Genomic DNA, 20,051 nt, shown 5'->3' with positions numbered 1-20,051 from the left:
TTCTTGTCCAATCAAGATAAAATACGTTATTAACATTATCTGTCCAGTATTGTTAGCTTTACAGATGGGATAGCAAGCTGATCACGTAAGACCTTTGCCTCATAACATGCAATATAATTAGTCATAAATCATGACAGGCCAGAGGGTCTAACTCTTGACTTTTTTTCATTCTTTTTTTTTTTAAGGAAAAATAATGCATATGCTCACTCACAATAATTGACAAGTCATCTGATAAGATCTACAAATAATATATTGATATGTTTTATTATTATTATTATTATTATTATTATTATAGCAATCCTATAAGTTTTATCCAGAATAGTTGTAGTCCATGTGTTATAACTTTCCATCTGTTGTCCACAACTGACCTAACCTAAATAATTGGTCTCTGGTGTCATGTTTTTATTTTTTTTTTTGGGCCCAAAAATACCTTCATTAGTGCTTAGTTTGAAATCGGAAAATCGTTAACATATGACATGAAATTACAAATCAGGGATAACAAACGATGAGTCATGGCAAGAAAGGTTTTCAAATCTGAGATCATGGGGTTTGAGAGGATGTCGTCAAGGTGGAAGACTGTTAATAGTGAAAGTGCTGTAGAGACTAAAGCCTTGTCATTGGTTGGCATGAGTCTTGGTGGGTTGATGGCTTCTTTCCTGGGAGAGATGTGGAGTGTGTTTGACTCAGTGCCGGGAAAATCAATTATTCCAATCAATGCTACCCAGAGGACTCTTATTCCAAAATATTACAATGAAGTTAGTGGAGCGTGTTATCACCGAGCAGATACCCAACCCTTACTGCCAGTAAACTTATTCAGTGGGAACTGAGCAGAAACTGTTTCATGGTCATGCTACATTCAAATTGTTTATATGTAATAAATTGCACAAAATTGTGGGGAAATGCTGAAAAGGTTTTTGGAATGAGATGAGTCATGTCGGCATCAAAAGCATGAAATTGAAGTTTATACAGGATAACACAATATTGACAGTGAAATGGAGCCTCATTAGTAATATGTTTGAAACAAACTGAAATGCTAGCCTTTTTATTGTCTGTGGTGGCTAAGAAAATAAGCACTGAGCTACTTTTACGCACGGATAGTTGAGTGTTGTCTGCAAATAATCTTCAAATCTGTTTTCTAAACACCTGGCCTCAGTTTGTTAGTAGTTTTTCTGTTTAAATCATGCTGAACTGCATTAGTCAAATGAATGCAATGTTCAGAGAAGATTAATTGTGCATGAAATTACAGCAATCTTTAATCTGAACTATTTAAATAACTATATTGGAGTCTTTAAGATGAGGTCAATATGCATTTGAATTGAAAAAAAAAACAATGCAATAAGGTCCGAAATTTCTGAAACTTCATCGTCATGATAAACTAGCTACATTCCACTTAATGTACGGTCAAATTATATTTCCTACAAATTAATTTCTCATTTGGCAAGAGAGATTAAGAGTCTTTGTTTTTGTAAAGAGCCATGGCTGTCAGATCAGTTGCCTTAACTTTAATTCCCTCCTGTGTTTTGTATCATTTCTGTTGCTTTTGTTGTGGAGTTGAAAACAAATGATTGTTTTCTTGACCATGTTTAGATGCAGATAATTGTCTTTAAAGCTGCATTAGACTAACAACGCCCAGTAATAGGAGTAACAGGACACTTTTGCTGTTTGTTTTATGTGTTTTGTTTCTAATGTTTCATTCATAACTTCCTTTGGACTCTTAACGAGCATACCTGACACTGGTAATAAATTAGGGTCAATAAGAGATACATATGGTATCTCAACTTTAATTAATGGCGTTGTTTTCTGTTGCCTCACCTTGTCACATCTACTGTTATATCTTTATAATATATCTATGGTTCTAACTACCATAGAGTGGAAAAGTCAAAAGGGCATTAGCATTATGATTTCAATTATCCAGTACATTTTCTACCACTCTTATTTGTCAAAGTGATCTAGAATTTGTTTGGGTTTAGATTTTATTTGGTTAATTATTGAAGTGATGTTTTTGGATTTTTTATTTTATTTTATTGTCTAAAGGATTTCTTTGTTTGTGTTTTTTTGTGTGCCAGATAAACTCACCTCTTATGGAAACCAACCCCTGCTTGGGAGATAAAGCTAGATTTGTATTTCAGTCACAAAGTCGAATTTACAAAAGTTGTATATTATAATTTTGTTTTACTAAATTGGATATCAGACTTTTTTTTTTACCTCAGTAAGTTTCTCATAAGTTTTGCATTTGGGTCGTATGTTATTGATTTATTTGTTTCATAAATTTGTTTTTTTCTCTCGTTAATAGGCCTCCATACTTTTCAGGTCAGGTCATCTATTTGTCATTTATTTCTCTGGTTTTAATTTGTGTGTTAACTTGTAGAGAAACGTGTAATACTTTTTGCCTGAGAGTGACTTTTATTTTATTTTTTTGCACTTGTGTTCTGCCACAGTAAGCAGCACCATGCTAAAAATACAGAATACTAGATCAATGCACAGCTCTGACACAGCACAGCACATACAGTGGTCCTCGTGTTTACCCGGAGAACAAAGTCATCAGTTTATGTTTTAATAAACCTAACTGCAAAGAAAGCTTAGACACTAGCAATACACAGTACAGTGAGCAGGTTGGAAAAAAAACGTAGGAATAGTTTCAGCTGTGTACATTTATTTCAGTAACATGTTTAATTATGCTATATTGTGCAATATTGCCTGTACTTCCACTACCTAAAGGTTATTTGTGATGTAGTTTTGCAATGTGCACGGGCATTCTTATTGTCACATTCATTTTTACTAAGGTGATTGGGAGATTTGAGAGGAATGCTTTTGCACTTTAGCACCTGTCCCACATGTAACATTATGGTAAATGAAATGATAATACAATTTCATGAATACAATAAGTTTTGTATGTATTTGGTATGGGAAGGGTTTGACTGAATGACCGCCAGCCATGAGATTACATTAGAAATCAGGTATTCAATAAATATTTAAGGCTTTTTTGTTTTTTTTTAGTAATAACTCCTAGAAAGACAAATTATTAACAATAAAGTCCCAAGTGGAGCATTTTAAATGGCATCCAGAACACCTCAGCAATACATCACAGATTAAGACAATCATCTATTCTAAATAAGACTCGCAGCAGAGAACCTCGTGTCAATTGTAAACCGTTTCAATGAGCACTGCAAGTACATGGTCAGGACGGTAAAAATGCATTGTGTAGGTTGCTAGTAAAGTGGTGTGACTAGATTACAGTTTGAGCTCATAGTTATCGTGATTTTTTTGTTTTGTTTTGTGGTCGCCCTTTTTTTTTTAAAATAACTTTGACTTTATTTTTCTTTTCATTTTCACAGCTCTCGGTATTACTACAATATAACTAAATTTCTCAGGAAACCAGCTAGTACTCACTTCTTGTTTGAGTTGATTGCCTATTTTTTTATTACACCTGTTGTTTTTTTTATTAATTTAAACAATTGTTTTATACAGTTACAGTTTTATATGCATTTCTATACATTATTTTCTAGTTTGGTGTATTTAATAAGGACTGCTGGTTTAAAACTAAATGTGTTTTGTTTTTTTTTTTTAAAGAAACCACTTGGTTTAACATTGATTCTGCGTTTTCCCTCAATGTCCATGTACAAATTGAGCTGTTTCAGAATTAGTGTGTCTTCATCAGGATTAGCACAGATGAAGTGTGTGTGTGTGTGTGTGAGAGTGTTGTCAGTGTGTATGTTGGCATGATGAGGGCTTTCTTATCCCATGATGTCAATCTTTGTTCCTTATCTTTAAATCCTTTTTTTGGGTACAAAATCCTTATTTTCAATGTTTCCCAACTCAAGTCCGATCATAGGTGATGTACAAATTTGGCACCATGCAGTGTTGGGTGGTCATATTTCTATTAATAAGGAAATCATCAGTGTGTCAGTATTAAAATGAATTATGTCACAGTGAGTATTCTGTTCGAACATGTGTCCCGTCTTTTCCTGCACACCATCCACTAGAAATAAAATAAACTTGGTTCACCTAATCTTTCTTGTTGAGTAAGTGAATGTTGTGAATTCTCTGTTGTATTTTGGTGTTTGGTAGATAATCAGTCCCTGTTTAAGGACTATGCACCTAAGCACAAAATCAACTGGCATGAGGCTTCAAGGTGCATCTTGCTCGACTAGCTCATGTTGAGGCCCAAGGTCCCTGTATCAAAAATCAAATTCAACCAATATCACAGTTTTGTGCCTTATGTTGCATGTAACCATTAACAAATCCGGTAGGCCTAATACTAAAGCAGAGAAACTATGAAAAAATGGTAAACATTCCACAGAATGGGAAAATTTGGGGGGTTATTAGGCCCCCGATTTTGCGTTTAAGGGCCACATACTGTAGGATGTTAATTGACCATGTCTCAACAGCATCACAAATGTTCATCCTCTGCAAAAACGGGATGATTCTGGCTGTTTATATTGAGCGTTAACAGCTTTGTGCAGATGTACAGTACCAGTCAAAAGTTTGGACACACCTTCTCATTCAACTACTTTGAAGAATCTAAAATATAAAACATATTCTGGTTTGTTGAGCATTTGTTTGTTTACCACATAATTCCATATGTGTTCCTTCATAGTTTGGATGTCTTCAATATTAATCTACAATGTAGAAAAAATAAATAAAAACCATTGAATGAGAAGGTGTGTCCAAACTTTTGACTGGTACTGTAAATATATATACACATGTATTCACACTTATAAACACCCATTTGGCATACGCCCAATTCACATAAAACAAGTTTAATTTTCGACTTGTGTGTGGTTTTTAGAAGCCCGTACATTAATTGCGGAACCATTCGTTGCTGGCTACTGTTCCTAGACGGACGTGTTTTCCCGGTACACTTGTTCATAGACGCAACGTTTGAAATGGTAAATTTGATTGTGGATATTTCCAGGCTGAATAAGTAAACATAAAAAATAACAGAACCGTTTAAGAAGCTATAGACTAATACTGTGTTTTAATGTGTATTTGTTTGTTAGGAGCCAGGCGAGAAACTTCTATTTTTTAAAGTAGAACATGCTTGTTTTTGCACACCTGCTAACATGCTAAGCTAGTTAGCAAACACTAATGAAAGGCCATTCCTTTGCCTCCTAAAAGTTACAGTGTTGGGGGGGGTTAATGGTTCTGTTTCTTGTCTTACTGTTACAGGCTGTGACCCTTCAAACAGATCTAGGAGAGATTAAAATCGAGCTGTTTTGTGAGCGGGCGCCGAGGACATGTGAGGTAAGCGAGCTAACTCTGGCTACAGGTGACGTCAGCTAGCGGTGACGTCACGTTGCACGCTCCTGGTCCTGTTCACTCATGAACGAGCACGCAAGCTGGCCTGCAAGAACTTCAGAACCTGCTGCTTAATGCATTTAAGTTGTGTTGTATTATTGTATTATATACAGTCTCTGGAGGGAAGAAGGACTAAGATATTTTACTAAAGTAAATATATGAATATAATGTAACAAGTGAAAAGTAGTCACATCAAATCTTACTCATGATTCAAAATGGCCCATTTCATAATAATGTATATTAATATTATTGAGTTATAAATATTGGTGTAAATGTGTAATCACTGATGTTGCAGCTGTGAATTATTTGATCTACTTTATGTACTGCTGGTACAATTACATCATTTAGTTTGTTGCACTTATTATTCGTATTATCTGTTGCACTTATTGTATTGGATAAGCGTCTATCTGTGTTTCTTCTACACGGATTATCTTAAAACAATGTGACATTTATTAGATCTGTTAAGCCCAGCAGTGGTCTAATTGGTACAATTACATCATAGTATAATACTTGCATAGATTTTGTAATCTATCTGACTCTGCAAACAATGTGACAAGTATAAAAGTTAAATGCAATTTGCCTCCACAATGTAACTAAAACTGTACAGTCATTTAAAAAAAAATAAATGCTAAATTAAGTGCGGAGTTAAATGCACATACAATATATATACATTTTTATGCAAATTCCACAATGTGACGTTTTAACCCCTTATTGCCTGAATTTATTTACATTTTTTTTTTTCTCTCATGCAGATGCTAAATTAATGGAGATTGTTAATTTAATATAGCACATACAATATATATAAAAATTAGCGACATTGGGCATAATAGTAATTAAACAAATTCGGAAGCGGTTTGAAGCGACTTCGCGACAATAGTCTACAAGGGGTTAAGTACAAGTACCTCAAATTGTACTCGGGTACAATTCTTCAATAAATGTGCATTTCATCACTGCAGTCTCTTTAATATTCCTTGTTTTTAAATGATTTAAAATGTTCATGTTTGATTTAGTTTTAGTAGAAAATGTATTACAGACACCCTTTGGGATAATAATGCGACTGTAATTTGTAAAGGCCTAAACAGAGATTGACACATCTTTTCCCCTTCAGACATTAAATATCCCAACATATATATTTCACTATTTACAGAACTTCCTTGCTTTGTGTGCCAGCGGGTTCTACACGGGCTGCGTCTTCCACCGGAATATTAAAGGTTTCATGGTTCAAACTGGAGATCCTACAGGTATGGGATTGTTGTTTCTGCTGCTGCATATCAACACTGAAGTGGCAGAATTCACGTCCTCACTTCTTGTTTGTTATTCCCCCTATTTTGATTCAACCGATCAGGCACAGGCAAAGGAGGAACAAGTATATGGGGACGCAAATATGAAGATGAGTTCAGTGAGCACCTAAAAGTGAGTACTACTAACTAGCTGGTTTGCCTATGTCAGCAAAAGGTTTTACCAAATATTTCATCAAGGTTCATCTCTCTTTAACATTGTAACTTTTGTGTTGTTTTTAATCTCTTTTATTTCAGCATAATGTAAGAGGAGTGGTCTCAATGGCAAACAACGGCCCCAACACAAATGGCTCCCAGTTTTTCTTCACATATGCCAAACAGCCACATCTGGATATGAAGTACACAGTGTTTGGAAAGTACGTAACCTTTTATACAGATAAATGGGTGTTATGTGATATGGAAATAATGTTTTGGGGGAATTGTTTTGGCTTGATAGTTACAGATTGAAGCATCTTTCTCTCTTCCACTCATAGGATTATCGATGGCCTGGAAACACTGGATGAACTGGAGAAACTTCCTGTCAATGAGAAGACGTTCCGACCACTGACGGAAACCCGGATAAAGGACGTGATGATTCATGCCAATCCTTTTGCTGGATAGACAGTTTTCTCTTCAAAAATGCAAATAGGCCTTTAACACAAACTTGGACTCTGATATTTCCAATAATCCTATTGTTACAGTGTAAAGTACCTTGCCAAAGTTCAAATAGATAACTTGTCAGAGACTAGAAATAAGATAGAAACCCCCCAGATATCAACAATGAACATGACACTGAAATAATATAATGCTGAGCTGTTGTAAAAAAAATAAAATAATGCATTTTTGTACCAGCGTTTTCTAATAAGTGTTACTCAGAATTTAAATGGCATTTACAACAAAAAATACCTAATAGTTTAGATAAGTCAACACTTAAACTACTGTCCATGGAGAAGTGCAAGACATTGTGAATCTTGAAGTGAAACTCATGTGTATGCTCTCTCAAATTCCAAGCTTGGTATGCTTATTATTATTTTATGAAATGGTTTGCATTGCCTTAAGACCCTTCTAAATGTTTCAAATCCTTTTGTAAAGAAGAATTAAAGGCTAACTTGTTCATACACATTCAGGGTTCAGTCCAAAAAGAACACACGCCACCACTGCTATTCATTGAGTCTGATCTTTATTTTTTCTTGATAGTCAATGTAAATATATTGTCATTGTTTTGTACTAAATAAAACATTTATAATGAATCATTTTTTTTAGCATCATTTAAAAAAAAATGTCTGCATGCAAAAATGAATATGTTTTTAAATGTCACCACTTCATAAGACCTGCTGGGTTGTTTAAAGCAACACTGTCAAACCAGTGAGCACCTACTACGTCATCACTAGTGGACGACGCGTGTTTTGCTGGCAGTAGCAAAATCCATTCAAACTCCATGTAAACCCACAGAAATGGCCTCAGAAGACGCATTTAAAGTAAGTACTATGTTTAATTTTCCGGTTTTTTTTGCATTGTTATCTTTATTATTAATTTATTCCTTTAATTAACTTTAATACAGTTAATTAATTCATAAGGTGACGTAACTGTGTGCACACCTTTCCCAGGTGAGCTCCCTGAAGGGGAGAGTGGTCCTGGTCACGGGAGCCAGCTCGGGCATCGGAGCGGGCACGAGCATCCTGTTCGCCAAACTGGGAGCTCTGTTGGCTCTGAACGGACGCGACGTGCAGAACCTGCAGAAAGTATCCAAACAGTGCACCGAGTGTGGAGCTGCAGAGGTGTTCATGACCACACTGCACCGTGCACTGATGTCTGTGTGACTGTTATGAGATGTTAACCAGAGTACACACATGTTGACACTCTTTTATGAACCAAGATGAGTTGGATATTAAGAGAATTATTAAGATTCTACACTTTTAATGTTTTTTTTTTTAATGGAGTTTACACAAAAACATAATAGCATAAACTTACAATCACCAGAGCCTCACACATTAAGTTTCAAAATAAAATAAATTAAACTTGTTTTATGTGAATTGGGTGTATGCCAAATGGGTGTTTAAATGTGGTGTTTATAAGTGTGAATATATATAGTCAGTACCAGTCAAAAGTTTGGACACACCTTCTCATTCAACTACTTTGAAGAATCTAAAATATAAAACATATTCTTGTTTGTTGACGTTTGTTTGTTTACCACATAATTCCATATGTGTTCCTTCATAGTTTGGATGTCTTCAATATTAATCTACAATGTAGAAACAAAATAAATAAAGAAAGAAAAACCATTGAATGAGAAGGTGTGTCCAAACTTTTGACTGGTACTGTATATGACAATATACAATGTCAATTTCTGACAATGGCATACATGCTTACACATTTAAAAACATGCAAATAATCTTACTTTATCATCCAAACATTACTGCCCTTAACAAAGTGATTTCTTTCAGTATTAATGTGATTTTGAAACGGTTGCAAAGATGCCTTCAAATTGAGAACATGCAATACAGCGAGTGCTTATGTGTTTATTAGCCTTTGCTCGTTCCTGGAGACCTGACTGACGAGGAGACGGTGAAGAAGATGGTGGAGCAAACTGTGGCTCACTTCGGCAGACTGGATGTCCTCATTAACAGCGCTGGGATCCTGGCCATGGGCAGCATAGAGACCACGGACCTGGCTCAGTATGACAGGATCATGAACATCAATGTCAGGTAGGATGAAAAACACCTGACATCATAAAATAATGAATATATATTAGTGCTAAATCTACAGTAGGACAGATTGTGTCGTAGCTGGGATTTGTCAGATGAGAAGCCTCTTAGGTACAAATGGAATTTGTCTTAAGTGATATATGGATGTATATCAAAAAGGGATTTGGGAATTGATAAATGTAGTATTTTTCTTTATTTTTTTAAGTTACAGCACATGATCAAAACTGAAAATTACTGAGAAATTTATTTCCATATTATTTGGACAAGAAACAAAGTGTTTTGAGTGGATTATTGGAGGTGATTTTAAGGAAATGAGCATTTTACAAAAAAATAGTAATGTTTGCTGTTCTGAATGAATCTCATTGTATTGATAGTATATATATATATATATATATATATATATATATATATATATATATATATATATATATATATATATATATATATATATATATATGTGTATATATATGTGTATATATATATATATATATATATATATATATATGTATATATATATGCATACGTCCTTGACTAAATCTAGATATTAATATTGTAGCCTTGTATTGATACACCATACGTCTATGCATGAATGTATAGGTGCAATGACTTTAAGCCACTCCTAAGGATAAAGACATGGTGTCCATTTGTGGTGGATTTGGTAGTTTTGTAGTTTTTGTATTAATACAGAATTCCAGTTCAGAAGTGAAAAGTTGTCCTCACCCACAGATATTTCTCTTCTAGAGGACCATGATGTCATAAATCGACCAGGAACACAAGCTCAATCACATCCCAGATGTTAGCATTGAACTGTCCTTTACCGTGTTCACGTATATTATTGATCATTTTTAGTCAGAATGTCACCTAACTTTTGTTTCATTCTCCAGATCCGTGTACCACCTGACTCAGCTTTGCGTGCCCCACCTGATCAAGACCAAAGGCTCCATTGTCAACGTATCCAGCGTCAACGGACAGAGATCAGTGAGTATTACAGCCGGCCACATGGTCACAACTACACCCACTAACTACACCCACTACATGTCTCTGTTACTTGTAGTTCTGTGAGGGTTGTGACACACTGTTCTCTCGCTCTGTAGTTCCCTGGTGTGCTGGCCTATTGCATGTCCAAGTCGGCCATCGATCAGTTCACACGTTGTACAGCACTTGGTGAGTGAGACATTTCTTCTCCTGATACTATGTAGTATGTTCAGCAGTTTAAGAGCTCACAATAAAAAAACATGACTCCTCTTTATTTCAGAGCTGGCATCAAAGCAAGTCCGAGTGAACTCTGTCTGGTAAGGGTTTTAATGAAAACATCTATGTATTTTTATCGTGTTCAGTAATGGACCTCATTCATATTTTGGATAAATACAATTAGCTAACACAAATCCTATCAATTTCTGATTTAAAAAGCCTTTAAATTTGTTGTTTCTGTGGAAAATAAAATGTGTGATGCACCGTATTTTGTATCCCTTCTCCTGCTGCATCTCTTCAGCCCTGGTGTGATCATCACAGAGGTCCACAAGAGAGCAGGACTGGATGAGGACCAGTATGCCCAGGTAACAATACTGGTACCACTAAAACGGATGTATTCCTTCAGGGGTTCCGTCATATCCTAGCATCTGATAGCACAGGAGATAATAGACTGTAAGCCAGTCAGCAATAGATCAAAGAAACACTCAAGTGTCTGTCAATCTTTTTTTCACCACCAGTTCCTCGCAAAGTGTAAGCAGACCCATGCCCTCGGTCGACCCGGCGAGGTGGAAGAAGTGGCCCAAAGCATCGCCTTCCTGGCGTCCGATGCTGCCAGCTTCATCACCGGAGTCAACCTCCCCGTGGACGGGGGCCGCCATGCCATGTGCCCAAGATGAGATCCTGTCTGTTAGGATACAGCAGCCTGATAATATAGTTCCTTAAACCTCCAAGTCTACGGAGCCATTTGAAAAAAACATTTGAAACTGAAAGTACAAGTTTCGGTTGTGAACTTTTGAAAATAACAACAATGTATTCAAAATAAAAATAAGTGAATGAAAAAAATTTTTTGGGGTTGAATATAATTTTGAGTCAATTCTGGAATTGTTTTGAATGAAATATTTATTTTCATTTTTCACTTTCATATATTTTTAGATTTTTGAGGTATTATAGTTTTTAGTTTCAGATTTCCTATTTTCAGATTGAAATCTTATTTCTCCGGTTTCAATTTTTTTTTTTCAGTTTCAGATTGACTTTTTCAGATTCAGACTTTTGGAACTGATCTGGCGTGGGGGGGCGTGGCTTTAACTGAGAGGGGCGTGTAATCATGAGTGACAGCTTAACAAAGGAGGCTGATGACCTTCCTCAACCCTTTTGCCTTCAGGAAACGTAGGTATTGCGAGAATTATGATTCAACACATTCTATTCACCATATTCACATTATTGGCAGTAAAAAAAAATTGACACCAGAGACTGTATTTGGCACAAATGGCCGTATAAGAGCAATAAACTGCCATATTGTGCCGTTGAACAACCACACTTTAATATCTAACGTTTCGCACTTCAACATACCAGTGTGAACGCAGCATAGTAACCATTTGCGATGGCATCTGCTTCACATGGACAACCTGTTGGCGCCGGTGTTACATCCCAACTGGTTTTCATAAGTGAGCACTACATCACGAAATCAATGTAAGAATACATTTATGGAAAGATCGCAACCACCTGGATTCGAACTCTGCAGAGCAAAATAAGATGAGATCATGCATGTTAAGATGCAGCAGTCTGATACTATAGTTGCTTCAACCTCCAAGTCTGCCTGTGTTTTTTTTTTTTTTTTTTTTTTTTTAGTTGCCACAAAAACTGATTTATGGGAGTCGTCAGAAAAAAAAAAAAGAATCAAGGTATAACTTCAAAGACACAATTTTTCTCCATGTTTACAAAGTCAGCTGTCAGGATTTGACAGTCCCAGGTGTGAAGTGAATATTAGGAAGCTAGAACGCATTTTAACTCCCACAAGTAGGCGGTTTAAATGCATCTTTTTTTTCTCACTTTGCTATTAAGTTTTGTTTTATGAAAAGAAAAATGAAAGCTGCTCATCAACAAAGGTGTCAGACTTTTATTGAATTACCTGTTGAGTCATTAGACTTCATTAAAGCAGCATGAAATGTCTGCACAGATCAAACACTGTACGCTCCTGTACCGTGGTTGTGATGTGTATTGTAAGAAAAATCCTCTGAGTTTATAGATCGGCTGGACCGATCACCATTATCACCTTATCTTTGAGTGACATATGCACAAACAAACAGTAAATAATACAGATGGTAATGTCCTGAAATACAGTTGATTGTCTAGGACAGTTTAATTGGGGGGAAAAAAACAAACAGACTGTAGAATTCTTAAAGCTCTAAACGACTCATGAAATATGTCACTGATGCATGGTTCTGAACTGAGAAGCTAACCAGAATTTAAATAAAATTTAAATAGAATCCACTGTAGATAATAAAGGTTGCATAATTATAGACATTAACATTTTGACAGATACAAAAAAAACTTAACTTATAGTGTCAGACAGCACAAAGAATAATGAAAATGTTAAAATAATACCTTGAAAATATAATTTAATGAATTTGGCCTGCGTGTATATTTTTTTTTTTTACAATCTTCCCTTTTTTTTTTTTTTTTTTTTTTTTTCATAAAGCACAGACATATCTTTGCTGAGAGCTGACAAGAGTTTATCATACGAGTGTGGACGGTTACAGCACCAGGTGTCACCTCCGTATCACCTCCGGATTATATCGGGTAACGTCTTTGTTCGCTGCGAGATGAGAGGTGCAGTACGAGGTAGCATCTTGATACTCTTTTCTCGGGTTCACACTGTGGAGAGCTTCCATGCATTCTGTCATGGAGAACAACACACAGCAGTTGTTTGTGTGAGGACATCGGTATAAACGCGGGGGTCTCTCAGCAACAGACAGTTATTAGAAGTTCTTAAAGACTTACCTGGAGACAGTGCACCTGTGTGTCTGAGGCACACTGCATACCTGAATGAGTGATGTTTATAATGTATATGCCTAAAAGCTGTGGAAAAATAACTATTGCACTTTATATTACAATATACAGTACATATACATGTATAAATAATACTTCAACGACAAAATAGGAATTATTGCATTTTGCAGATGTAACTGTCCCATATTTCTGTACAGATCTCTTTTAAAAAAACTTTTTTTTTTTTGCTAAACTGGGTCACAGCCCGTGAAGAAAATATGATACAACATAGAGTGAGACGATCATATAACTTCCTCCCAAAAGGGGCATTCAGGTCTTGCATCACACAAACAAGTCTCTGAAAGAAAAAAAAAGGAGCTTATTATTGTTTTCCATAGGCTGATTAGTGCTAGAAGTCTTATCTCTGCATTTTCAATGGGCCTCTTTTCTCTGGTGCCCCCTCCTGTTTCTGCAGTCCAAGCATGTTTCGCAGGGAGGAAATGGTGGTCTGTTGTTCTGGAAACCACAGAAGCATTAGTCTCCACCCGTCCTCCTTCCTCCACGCAGTGCCCCCTTTGAGGAGTATTTCGCGGCCCCTCTACAGGAGGCCTATAAGAAGCACACAGGTCCGACCTCCAGGTGAAAGCGTGCGCCACGTTCTCTGATCGGTATGTTGTACAAATCCACGATGGGGAGTAAGTTCGGGTCCTGGGTCTGGAAGATGAAGTGGGTCTGATGCCAGCGGCCATCTTTGATCTGAAAGTGGAGGATGTGTTAGGTCACAAAAAAAAATATATATATATATTTTTTTTTTACAAAAACACTGACATTGGGGTCTGTGGATAAGACAAAGTCAATTCCAATCATCTACACTGTATTGCGTTGGAGGCAGACATATTAGAAATAGATCACTCAAAACCTGGACGAATAAAACCAAAACCATAGCTTAGCATAAAGAAAAGAAGCAGATAAAACAGCTGGTCTGGTTCATTCCAAAGTTTAAAAATCCACCTTTTAACACATAATTAACATGTTGTATTGGTTCAACAAAAATGTAAAAACAATGTAATGGTTTTGCATGCGGTAACATGCACGTCTCTCCAAAGTCTTTACGTGTGGATGAGACATTGTCACAGCACTTAACTCCCCTGTAAACCATAACTTTTTATTTTATTTGTTACTGTGTACAAATTAAACAAGCAAGATACAATATGTTTATTAGTGAGCATGAGATGTGGAGGTAGGTGGATTCTTAAATGTTGGACAGTCTAGTTAGCTGTTACCCATTGCCTCCAATTGTTTTTGAACGATAGTAACATTACATTTTTCTTTTTTATTATTATTCTTTTTTTTTATGTGCAGGTCCTAAATTTGTTACGGCTAGCAATAAACATGGACATAAGCAATGCTGAATTTTAAATATGTTTTAAAAGAATTGGCTTAGCAAACGTTTGATGAGAAAGGAAATGCCTCTCATTCATTTGATATACACAGTGCGTTTTGTTGGATAAAGTCCTGCTTTGTAGCCAGAAGAGCAGCGGTGCTTACCCAGCAGTCGTCCCGGGGTATGAGCGGCTCTAGGAGGTCTCCTGCCTGAATGGTCTCCCCTGACCAGGCCTTGAAGATCACAGCCCTGGATGACGGCTGCAGGGAGGGTCCTGCTGCCCACACAGGGGTGTTGAGGCAGTGAATGGTGATGTGCTGCACGGCCTCGGTGCTCAGAAGGTGGACGAAGTTCATCTGGATACGACCCACTCCCATCTCCAACTGTAAAGCAGGGAGTTAGGCTTCAGGAAGACGGGCTCGTCTGAAAAAGTCCTGATGTAAACAATAACTGGACTCATAATGAGTCTCTGTCGTGAAAATTCATTTTTTTACTTGATAACAGACTCCAATTGTGTAATTAATTAGAATTATTTACATCTATCATGTGCTGTGGCACATGAGGTAGAGCGCTTGTCCCGTAATCACAAGGTTGGTGGTTCACACCCCTCTATCGGCAACATGCCGAGGTGTCCTTGAGCAAGACACCTAACCCCAAATTGCTCCCCGGGCGCTTCATTGCAGCCCACTGCTCCTCCGGGATGGGTTAAACGCAGAGAAATAATTTCCCCATTGTGGGACTAATAAAGGCTTAATTATTATTATTATTATTATTATCTGGATCACAGATTGTGTTTGATTGTCTGTCCGAATTATTTCATTTACAGTTTATTCAGGCATTGAGTTCGTCTGTGTTTGTGTTCTTATGCGTTTAATTGCAAAATGTAAATGATTGAAGAATAACTCCAAAACATTAGGGTCCCAGAAGTTTACTTGCCAACTGAGCGTGTCTTTGATAGTGACTTGGCCAACAGGACTAAATGGGAAGCCTTAAGATTCACTGCAAGAATGATTTTAATCAAAAAAGAGCTACAGTTTATAGTCTGGGGCAAGAAAAAAGTAACAAACTCCGGAAGAGATCTTCATCAGTCTTCATCTAGTGATATGAGTTTACATTTCACTGTGTTTTGTCTAGCTGAAGTGAATGGGTAAATAAAGAAGTGATCCAAACCTTGGATACTGTGATAGGTTTCAGGCAGGTCTGTCCACCACCAGTGAAGTTGCACATCACCTCTATAGTGTCGGCAGCACAGCCGAGGTTTGGATCGATCCAGTAGGTGCCTTTCAAAGAGCAGCAGCAGAGGAGGAAACAGCCCATAATTAACAAGAGCAGAATGGATATGTGCACAGAGATGACTAAGCAGTTTATATGTCTCCTCACCATCGAACATCTTCTGTTCACAGTTGTGGAGGTCTCGGCAGATCCGAGCAGGGTTGTCACGGGTTCCCAGCGGGTTCTTAAGACTCTGGATCAGAGTGTTGAGATGCTGTAAGGTCTTGAAGATCTCGGTGCCCTGGTCCAACATGAGCAGGTCCATGTTCTGATGGTTCTGCTTTGGAATATAAATATTGACATTGATTGAAATTTCATTTCTATTACTTTTTTTTATTCATTATTAGATTAGAAAACTTTTTTGACAGACTCATTCAAATGAATAACACCCATTAGGACCCCAACTGTCAGCTGTGATTTCTTGCAATGAGCACAGCTTTCCTCAGAACTAACCTCGGGCCTCAGTGCAGCAGCGGAATCCACGATGACTTGAAAGGCGACACCAAGAGCCTCATTTCTCTGCCAAAGAAGACAGCAAGGCCATAAGGTAACCACAACAAAGCCTTGAATGGGACTTCTTTTTTTTATGATACACTTTATGAAACATTTTATGTGACAATTTAATTGCATGCTCTACATTAACTTTTTAAGAAATATTATCCTACAACTTATCAATGACTTTTATGACAAACTGTTTTGACTATTAGATGACATTAGTTATGACAAACACTACTATGAGTTTTGTATCATTTTTCATGAAATACTTAAGACTCTATGAAAAACTATACAATGAACTTGTATGACATACTATAATATGTATTTTTTTATGACTTTATTAAATACTATACTGATACTTTTTATGACATACACTACTTTGACTGTTAGATGGCATGATTTACTTTGATTTTACTTTTTGTATGACTTTTAATGTTATCATACAATACTATGACTTTTTATGACTTTTTGTCACAAAGTATACCTTGACTTTTAATGATACACCATACTACAACTTTTTGACTTTTTATGGCATACGATTGTATGACTATTGATGACATACTATACCTTATCTTTTGTGAAATTTCATTTTTATGGCTTTTTTATGACTTTTTATGACGTACTTTTCCATTAACTTTTTATGACATACTATATTAAGGCCATTTCAATACTTTTTTGGACATGCTATACTATGACTTTTTTATGACTTTCTGAGTCATACTGGTCTTTAATACTTTTCAGTTTATACCTCAACATTTCATCATTCACCCTGACTTGACATTACAGAGAAACATACTTACAAGTGAGAGTGAGGAACTCGGTAGACCCTGAAAACCAAAGAGAAAAGCCTGAAGTATATGCACCATATATTCTTGTTAGCACTTTTGTAGAAACAGTCATTCAGTGTTTTGTACAGTGTATATTGTAAGAACTCAAATCTTATTCTCCCCTGTTGGTGGTGGATTCTGCCATTTTCATCCAATATGCAGATATGCACAAAAACAATTAAGAATGCACAGGAAATGAGGCATGAACGGACAGGAAATAAAGCATGTAAAATGCAGATAAGAGGAGCCGCTGGCTAACATCTGTTTGAATCAGATCACAGTGGATATCGTATAGGTCTGTAACCAGTTGTTGGTTATTCCCCAAACAGCACACATCATAAGCTCACAGCTTAACTAGGGTTTACGTGCACAAATTAGATTTTCCTCTTCAAATGATTTTCCAGCAGACTAGATGCTGAAACCACAGCTGAAAACTTGTTATTTAATGAAACTGTTGGATCTGAGTTATGGAAAAAACTTTTCTTTTGGGTAAGCAAATTTTTCATTTCATAAATACATAATACAGACAAGCTCTAGTCTTCTCTGTGCACTCCAAAAGACTGCAAATCAATCGCTGTGTTCCAGTCTTTTTTTTTCCTTCTGAAATTTGCTCCCCTTGATCTTGATTTTACAAAAATGATTGAGGAACCCATTTCGCCAAACTTTATTCTCTTTTTTTCCCCCACTTATTAAGACAGTCAAGTCTAGACATCAAAGCAAAATCAAAAACTTACTGGTGGTCCAGGCGGTCCACGAGGGCCACTAAATCCCTGAAAAATTGCAACATCGCATTAGCCTTCAAATGATTCAGAACTTGGCCTTTATACAAGATGATAAAGTAGTCGATTGATTTTGTGTAGTGCTGAGCAGACCACAGGCCGGTGCAAAGAATAATGATTTAGCTACAGGGATGAATAATTACTCACCCTTGGTCCTTGCAACCCCTGTAAGAAACAAAAGAAAAAGCAATCAATAATTACAAGTGGACAATCCCACAATAATGGAAAGAGTCTGACAGCAGACGAGATATGCTTCTATCATGCACAGTGTAATCCTGTCTTTGTGCCAATTCAATACACTGTATTTCCAATTCGTTGCCAGCAAACTCATACATGAATGTTGGCGTTTTTTGGGGATTGAGCATGTGAAATATGCCTATGTACTATCAACAGACCTCTTTAAAGGCTTGTGATGAGCATGCAGCCAACATTTATCACCCTGACAGGAATTCCACAGCAGCTAAGTGTCACTGTGAGTGTAAAGAACAAACAGCGGAGCACAATAGGAAATGAAAAGTGCTGAGGGCAGGGAGGCTGAGTGGTGCGCCGTCTCCATACTAAGTATCCTATTCTGTGTTCACAGTACAGACAAAATGATTCATCAAAAGAGCACCACGCACCGTCTCCCCCCGACTTCCTTTGTCACCCTTGGGTCCCTGATGGAGAGAAAGGAGACAGAGGATCACTCCATCACTGCCAAAAAGCAGAGAGAAGTCACACAAAGCTTGGCAGATAGGATGAGATATGAGGTACATACAGGATGACCGCTGGGGCCAATGATGCCAACGGGGCCCAAAGCTCCCTCCATACCCTGGAAAGCAGAGGCAAGTTGGTGACTGACGACACAAATGATGGAGTATCTGATGAAGCACTGTTTATTTTTCACGGCTACTGTGCGGTTTGGGAGAGTTCAGTGCACTGGCATTGGCTGAAATACTGCACAGAGTTACCAAACTACCATTAATCTTCATCTTACCAACAAACCACGTGGCCCTTTTGGTCCCTGTATCCCTGCAGGGCCAATGTCTCCCAGGGGTCCCTAGAGAGACAAATGTTTATAGTTTATAACGGTAGATAAGATATGGTACGTTCAAAGGTTAAACCCATATTGAATATTCAATGACCTTTGTCGACCTCTTGGACAAGCAGCAGGATTTGTTACATTGACAAACTGTTCTGCGGTTAGCAAATGGCAACCAGCATGTTAAATGCTGAAACAACTGACTTACTGCTAATGCTAATTACAGCATTCTGTATTATACATCAATACTAAATGCCACATTGTACTATTTTTACAGTTGGTATACTGAATGTCAAAGTTACTTAAAGAAAATACAATACTATGATGGACTCCAGTCTAAATCTAACTTCGGACTGCCAAATAAACGTCAGGAAGAGAAAGCACTTTTCTTTTAAACACATTATCCGTTTGTTTTCTGAGGTTTTACTGGAGTGGTTATTCAGTACACCATTCAAAATGTATTCTAATTGATTGCAGCTGTTATCAGGTTCTCCATCTTATGCGTGCATTACAGTGTTCTCTAGATTTAGTATGCATATAGACTTTTCCAATGGGTACAATACCCACAGTACCATTCATAAAACAATTAAGTATGTCCTAATACATGTGGAATAATAGAAGTCAAATGCTGTATGCCAAAAAATACCAGGATGTCCTACTGCCTCCGCTTACATCTTTCAATATGCAAACCAGAATGCTTTTCTGGTTATTCAGACCCACAATCCTCTGTGCAGCCAAAGATACGATACATCGACTGAGCCGCAGAGAGAGCACAGCCTGATGGCGGCTTATTGACAGAAGAGCCAATGTGCAAGAGGGTCAAAGTTCAAGCCACAATGACATGACAAAGTAGTATGTACCAATAGCATGTATACTGCATTCAACACTGCATACACACACTGCATGTATGTGATTTGGAACGCAGCCAATGTATTTTTTTCAGTATCCTTAATTTTGTCACTTTTCAAATGTGAACACTTGCTTTGAAGAAGCATGTATTACGGAATTTGAACATACTTACTGATTATATGTT

The 20,051-nt window shown here is 37.0% G+C and overlaps 3 protein-coding genes across 3 annotated transcripts in view; 2 read left to right on the top strand and 1 right to left on the bottom strand.

Annotated features, from left to right (window-relative positions):
- Nucleotides 1-4,809: 4,809 nt before the first annotated feature.
- Nucleotides 4,810-7,825, top strand: ppil3 (peptidylprolyl isomerase (cyclophilin)-like 3). Its single transcript, XM_054611500.1, has 6 exons — nt 4,810-4,889; nt 5,170-5,244; nt 6,446-6,539; nt 6,644-6,711; nt 6,834-6,952; nt 7,070-7,825. The coding sequence occupies exons 1-6, from the start codon at nt 4,887-4,889 to the stop codon at nt 7,194-7,196; spliced, it is 486 nt and encodes a 161-aa protein (XP_054467475.1). The 5' UTR covers nt 4,810-4,886; the 3' UTR covers nt 7,197-7,825.
- A 129-nt stretch (nt 7,826-7,954) lies between these two features.
- On the top strand, nt 7,955-11,282 carry zgc:101858 (uncharacterized protein LOC449555 homolog). The gene is made up of 8 exons (XM_054611539.1): nt 7,955-8,053; nt 8,183-8,353; nt 9,102-9,280; nt 10,165-10,258; nt 10,375-10,444; nt 10,536-10,572; nt 10,773-10,836; nt 10,990-11,282. The coding sequence occupies exons 1-8, from the start codon at nt 8,030-8,032 to the stop codon at nt 11,146-11,148; spliced, it is 798 nt and encodes a 265-aa protein (XP_054467514.1). The 5' UTR covers nt 7,955-8,029; the 3' UTR covers nt 11,149-11,282.
- A 1,650-nt stretch (nt 11,283-12,932) lies between these two features.
- Nucleotides 12,933-20,051, bottom strand: part of col27a1b (collagen, type XXVII, alpha 1b) — a 65,624-nt gene continuing 58,505 nt past the window's right edge. The window contains exons 51-61 of the mRNA XM_054610559.1: nt 18,974-19,036; nt 18,755-18,808; nt 18,618-18,653; nt 18,145-18,162; nt 17,953-17,988; nt 17,192-17,218; nt 16,350-16,415; nt 16,005-16,176; nt 15,795-15,904; nt 14,789-15,007; nt 12,933-13,996 (exon numbers count right to left, since the gene is read on the bottom strand). Coding sequence (XP_054466534.1) covers nt 13,850-13,996; nt 14,789-15,007; nt 15,795-15,904; nt 16,005-16,176; nt 16,350-16,415; nt 17,192-17,218; nt 17,953-17,988; nt 18,145-18,162; nt 18,618-18,653; nt 18,755-18,808; nt 18,974-19,036 — 948 coding nt within the window. The 3' untranslated portion in view covers nt 12,933-13,849. The remainder of the gene's footprint in view (nt 13,997-14,788; nt 15,008-15,794; nt 15,905-16,004; nt 16,177-16,349; nt 16,416-17,191; nt 17,219-17,952; nt 17,989-18,144; nt 18,163-18,617; nt 18,654-18,754; nt 18,809-18,973; nt 19,037-20,051) is intronic.

This window comes from Anoplopoma fimbria, chromosome 13, assembly GCF_027596085.1.
Source record: "Anoplopoma fimbria isolate UVic2021 breed Golden Eagle Sablefish chromosome 13, Afim_UVic_2022, whole genome shotgun sequence".
NCBI lineage: Eukaryota > Metazoa > Chordata > Actinopteri > Perciformes > Anoplopomatidae > Anoplopoma > Anoplopoma fimbria.
The sequence above is the reverse complement of the archived record's forward strand: the minus strand, read 5'-3'. Positions and strand labels throughout refer to the sequence as shown.

What these genes read in the sequence shown, in the direction of transcription:
- ppil3 (XM_054611500.1), top strand. An exon ending in TCAAACTGGAGATCCTACAG is followed by an intron (nt 6,540 to 6,643) that starts GTATGGGATTGT and finishes TCAACCGATCAG; the next exon opens with GCACAGGCAAAGGAGGAACA. An exon ending in AAGTACACAGTGTTTGGAAA is followed by an intron (nt 6,953 to 7,069) that starts GTACGTAACCTT and finishes TTCCACTCATAG; the next exon opens with GATTATCGATGGCCTGGAAA.
- zgc:101858 (XM_054611539.1), top strand. Translation starts at nt 8,030, where the DNA reads ATGGCCTCAGAAGACGCATTTAAA. An exon ending in CCTCAGAAGACGCATTTAAA is followed by an intron (nt 8,054 to 8,182) that starts GTAAGTACTATG and finishes CACCTTTCCCAG; the next exon opens with GTGAGCTCCCTGAAGGGGAG. An exon ending in ATCATGAACATCAATGTCAG is followed by an intron (nt 9,281 to 10,164) that starts GTAGGATGAAAA and finishes TTCATTCTCCAG; the next exon opens with ATCCGTGTACCACCTGACTC.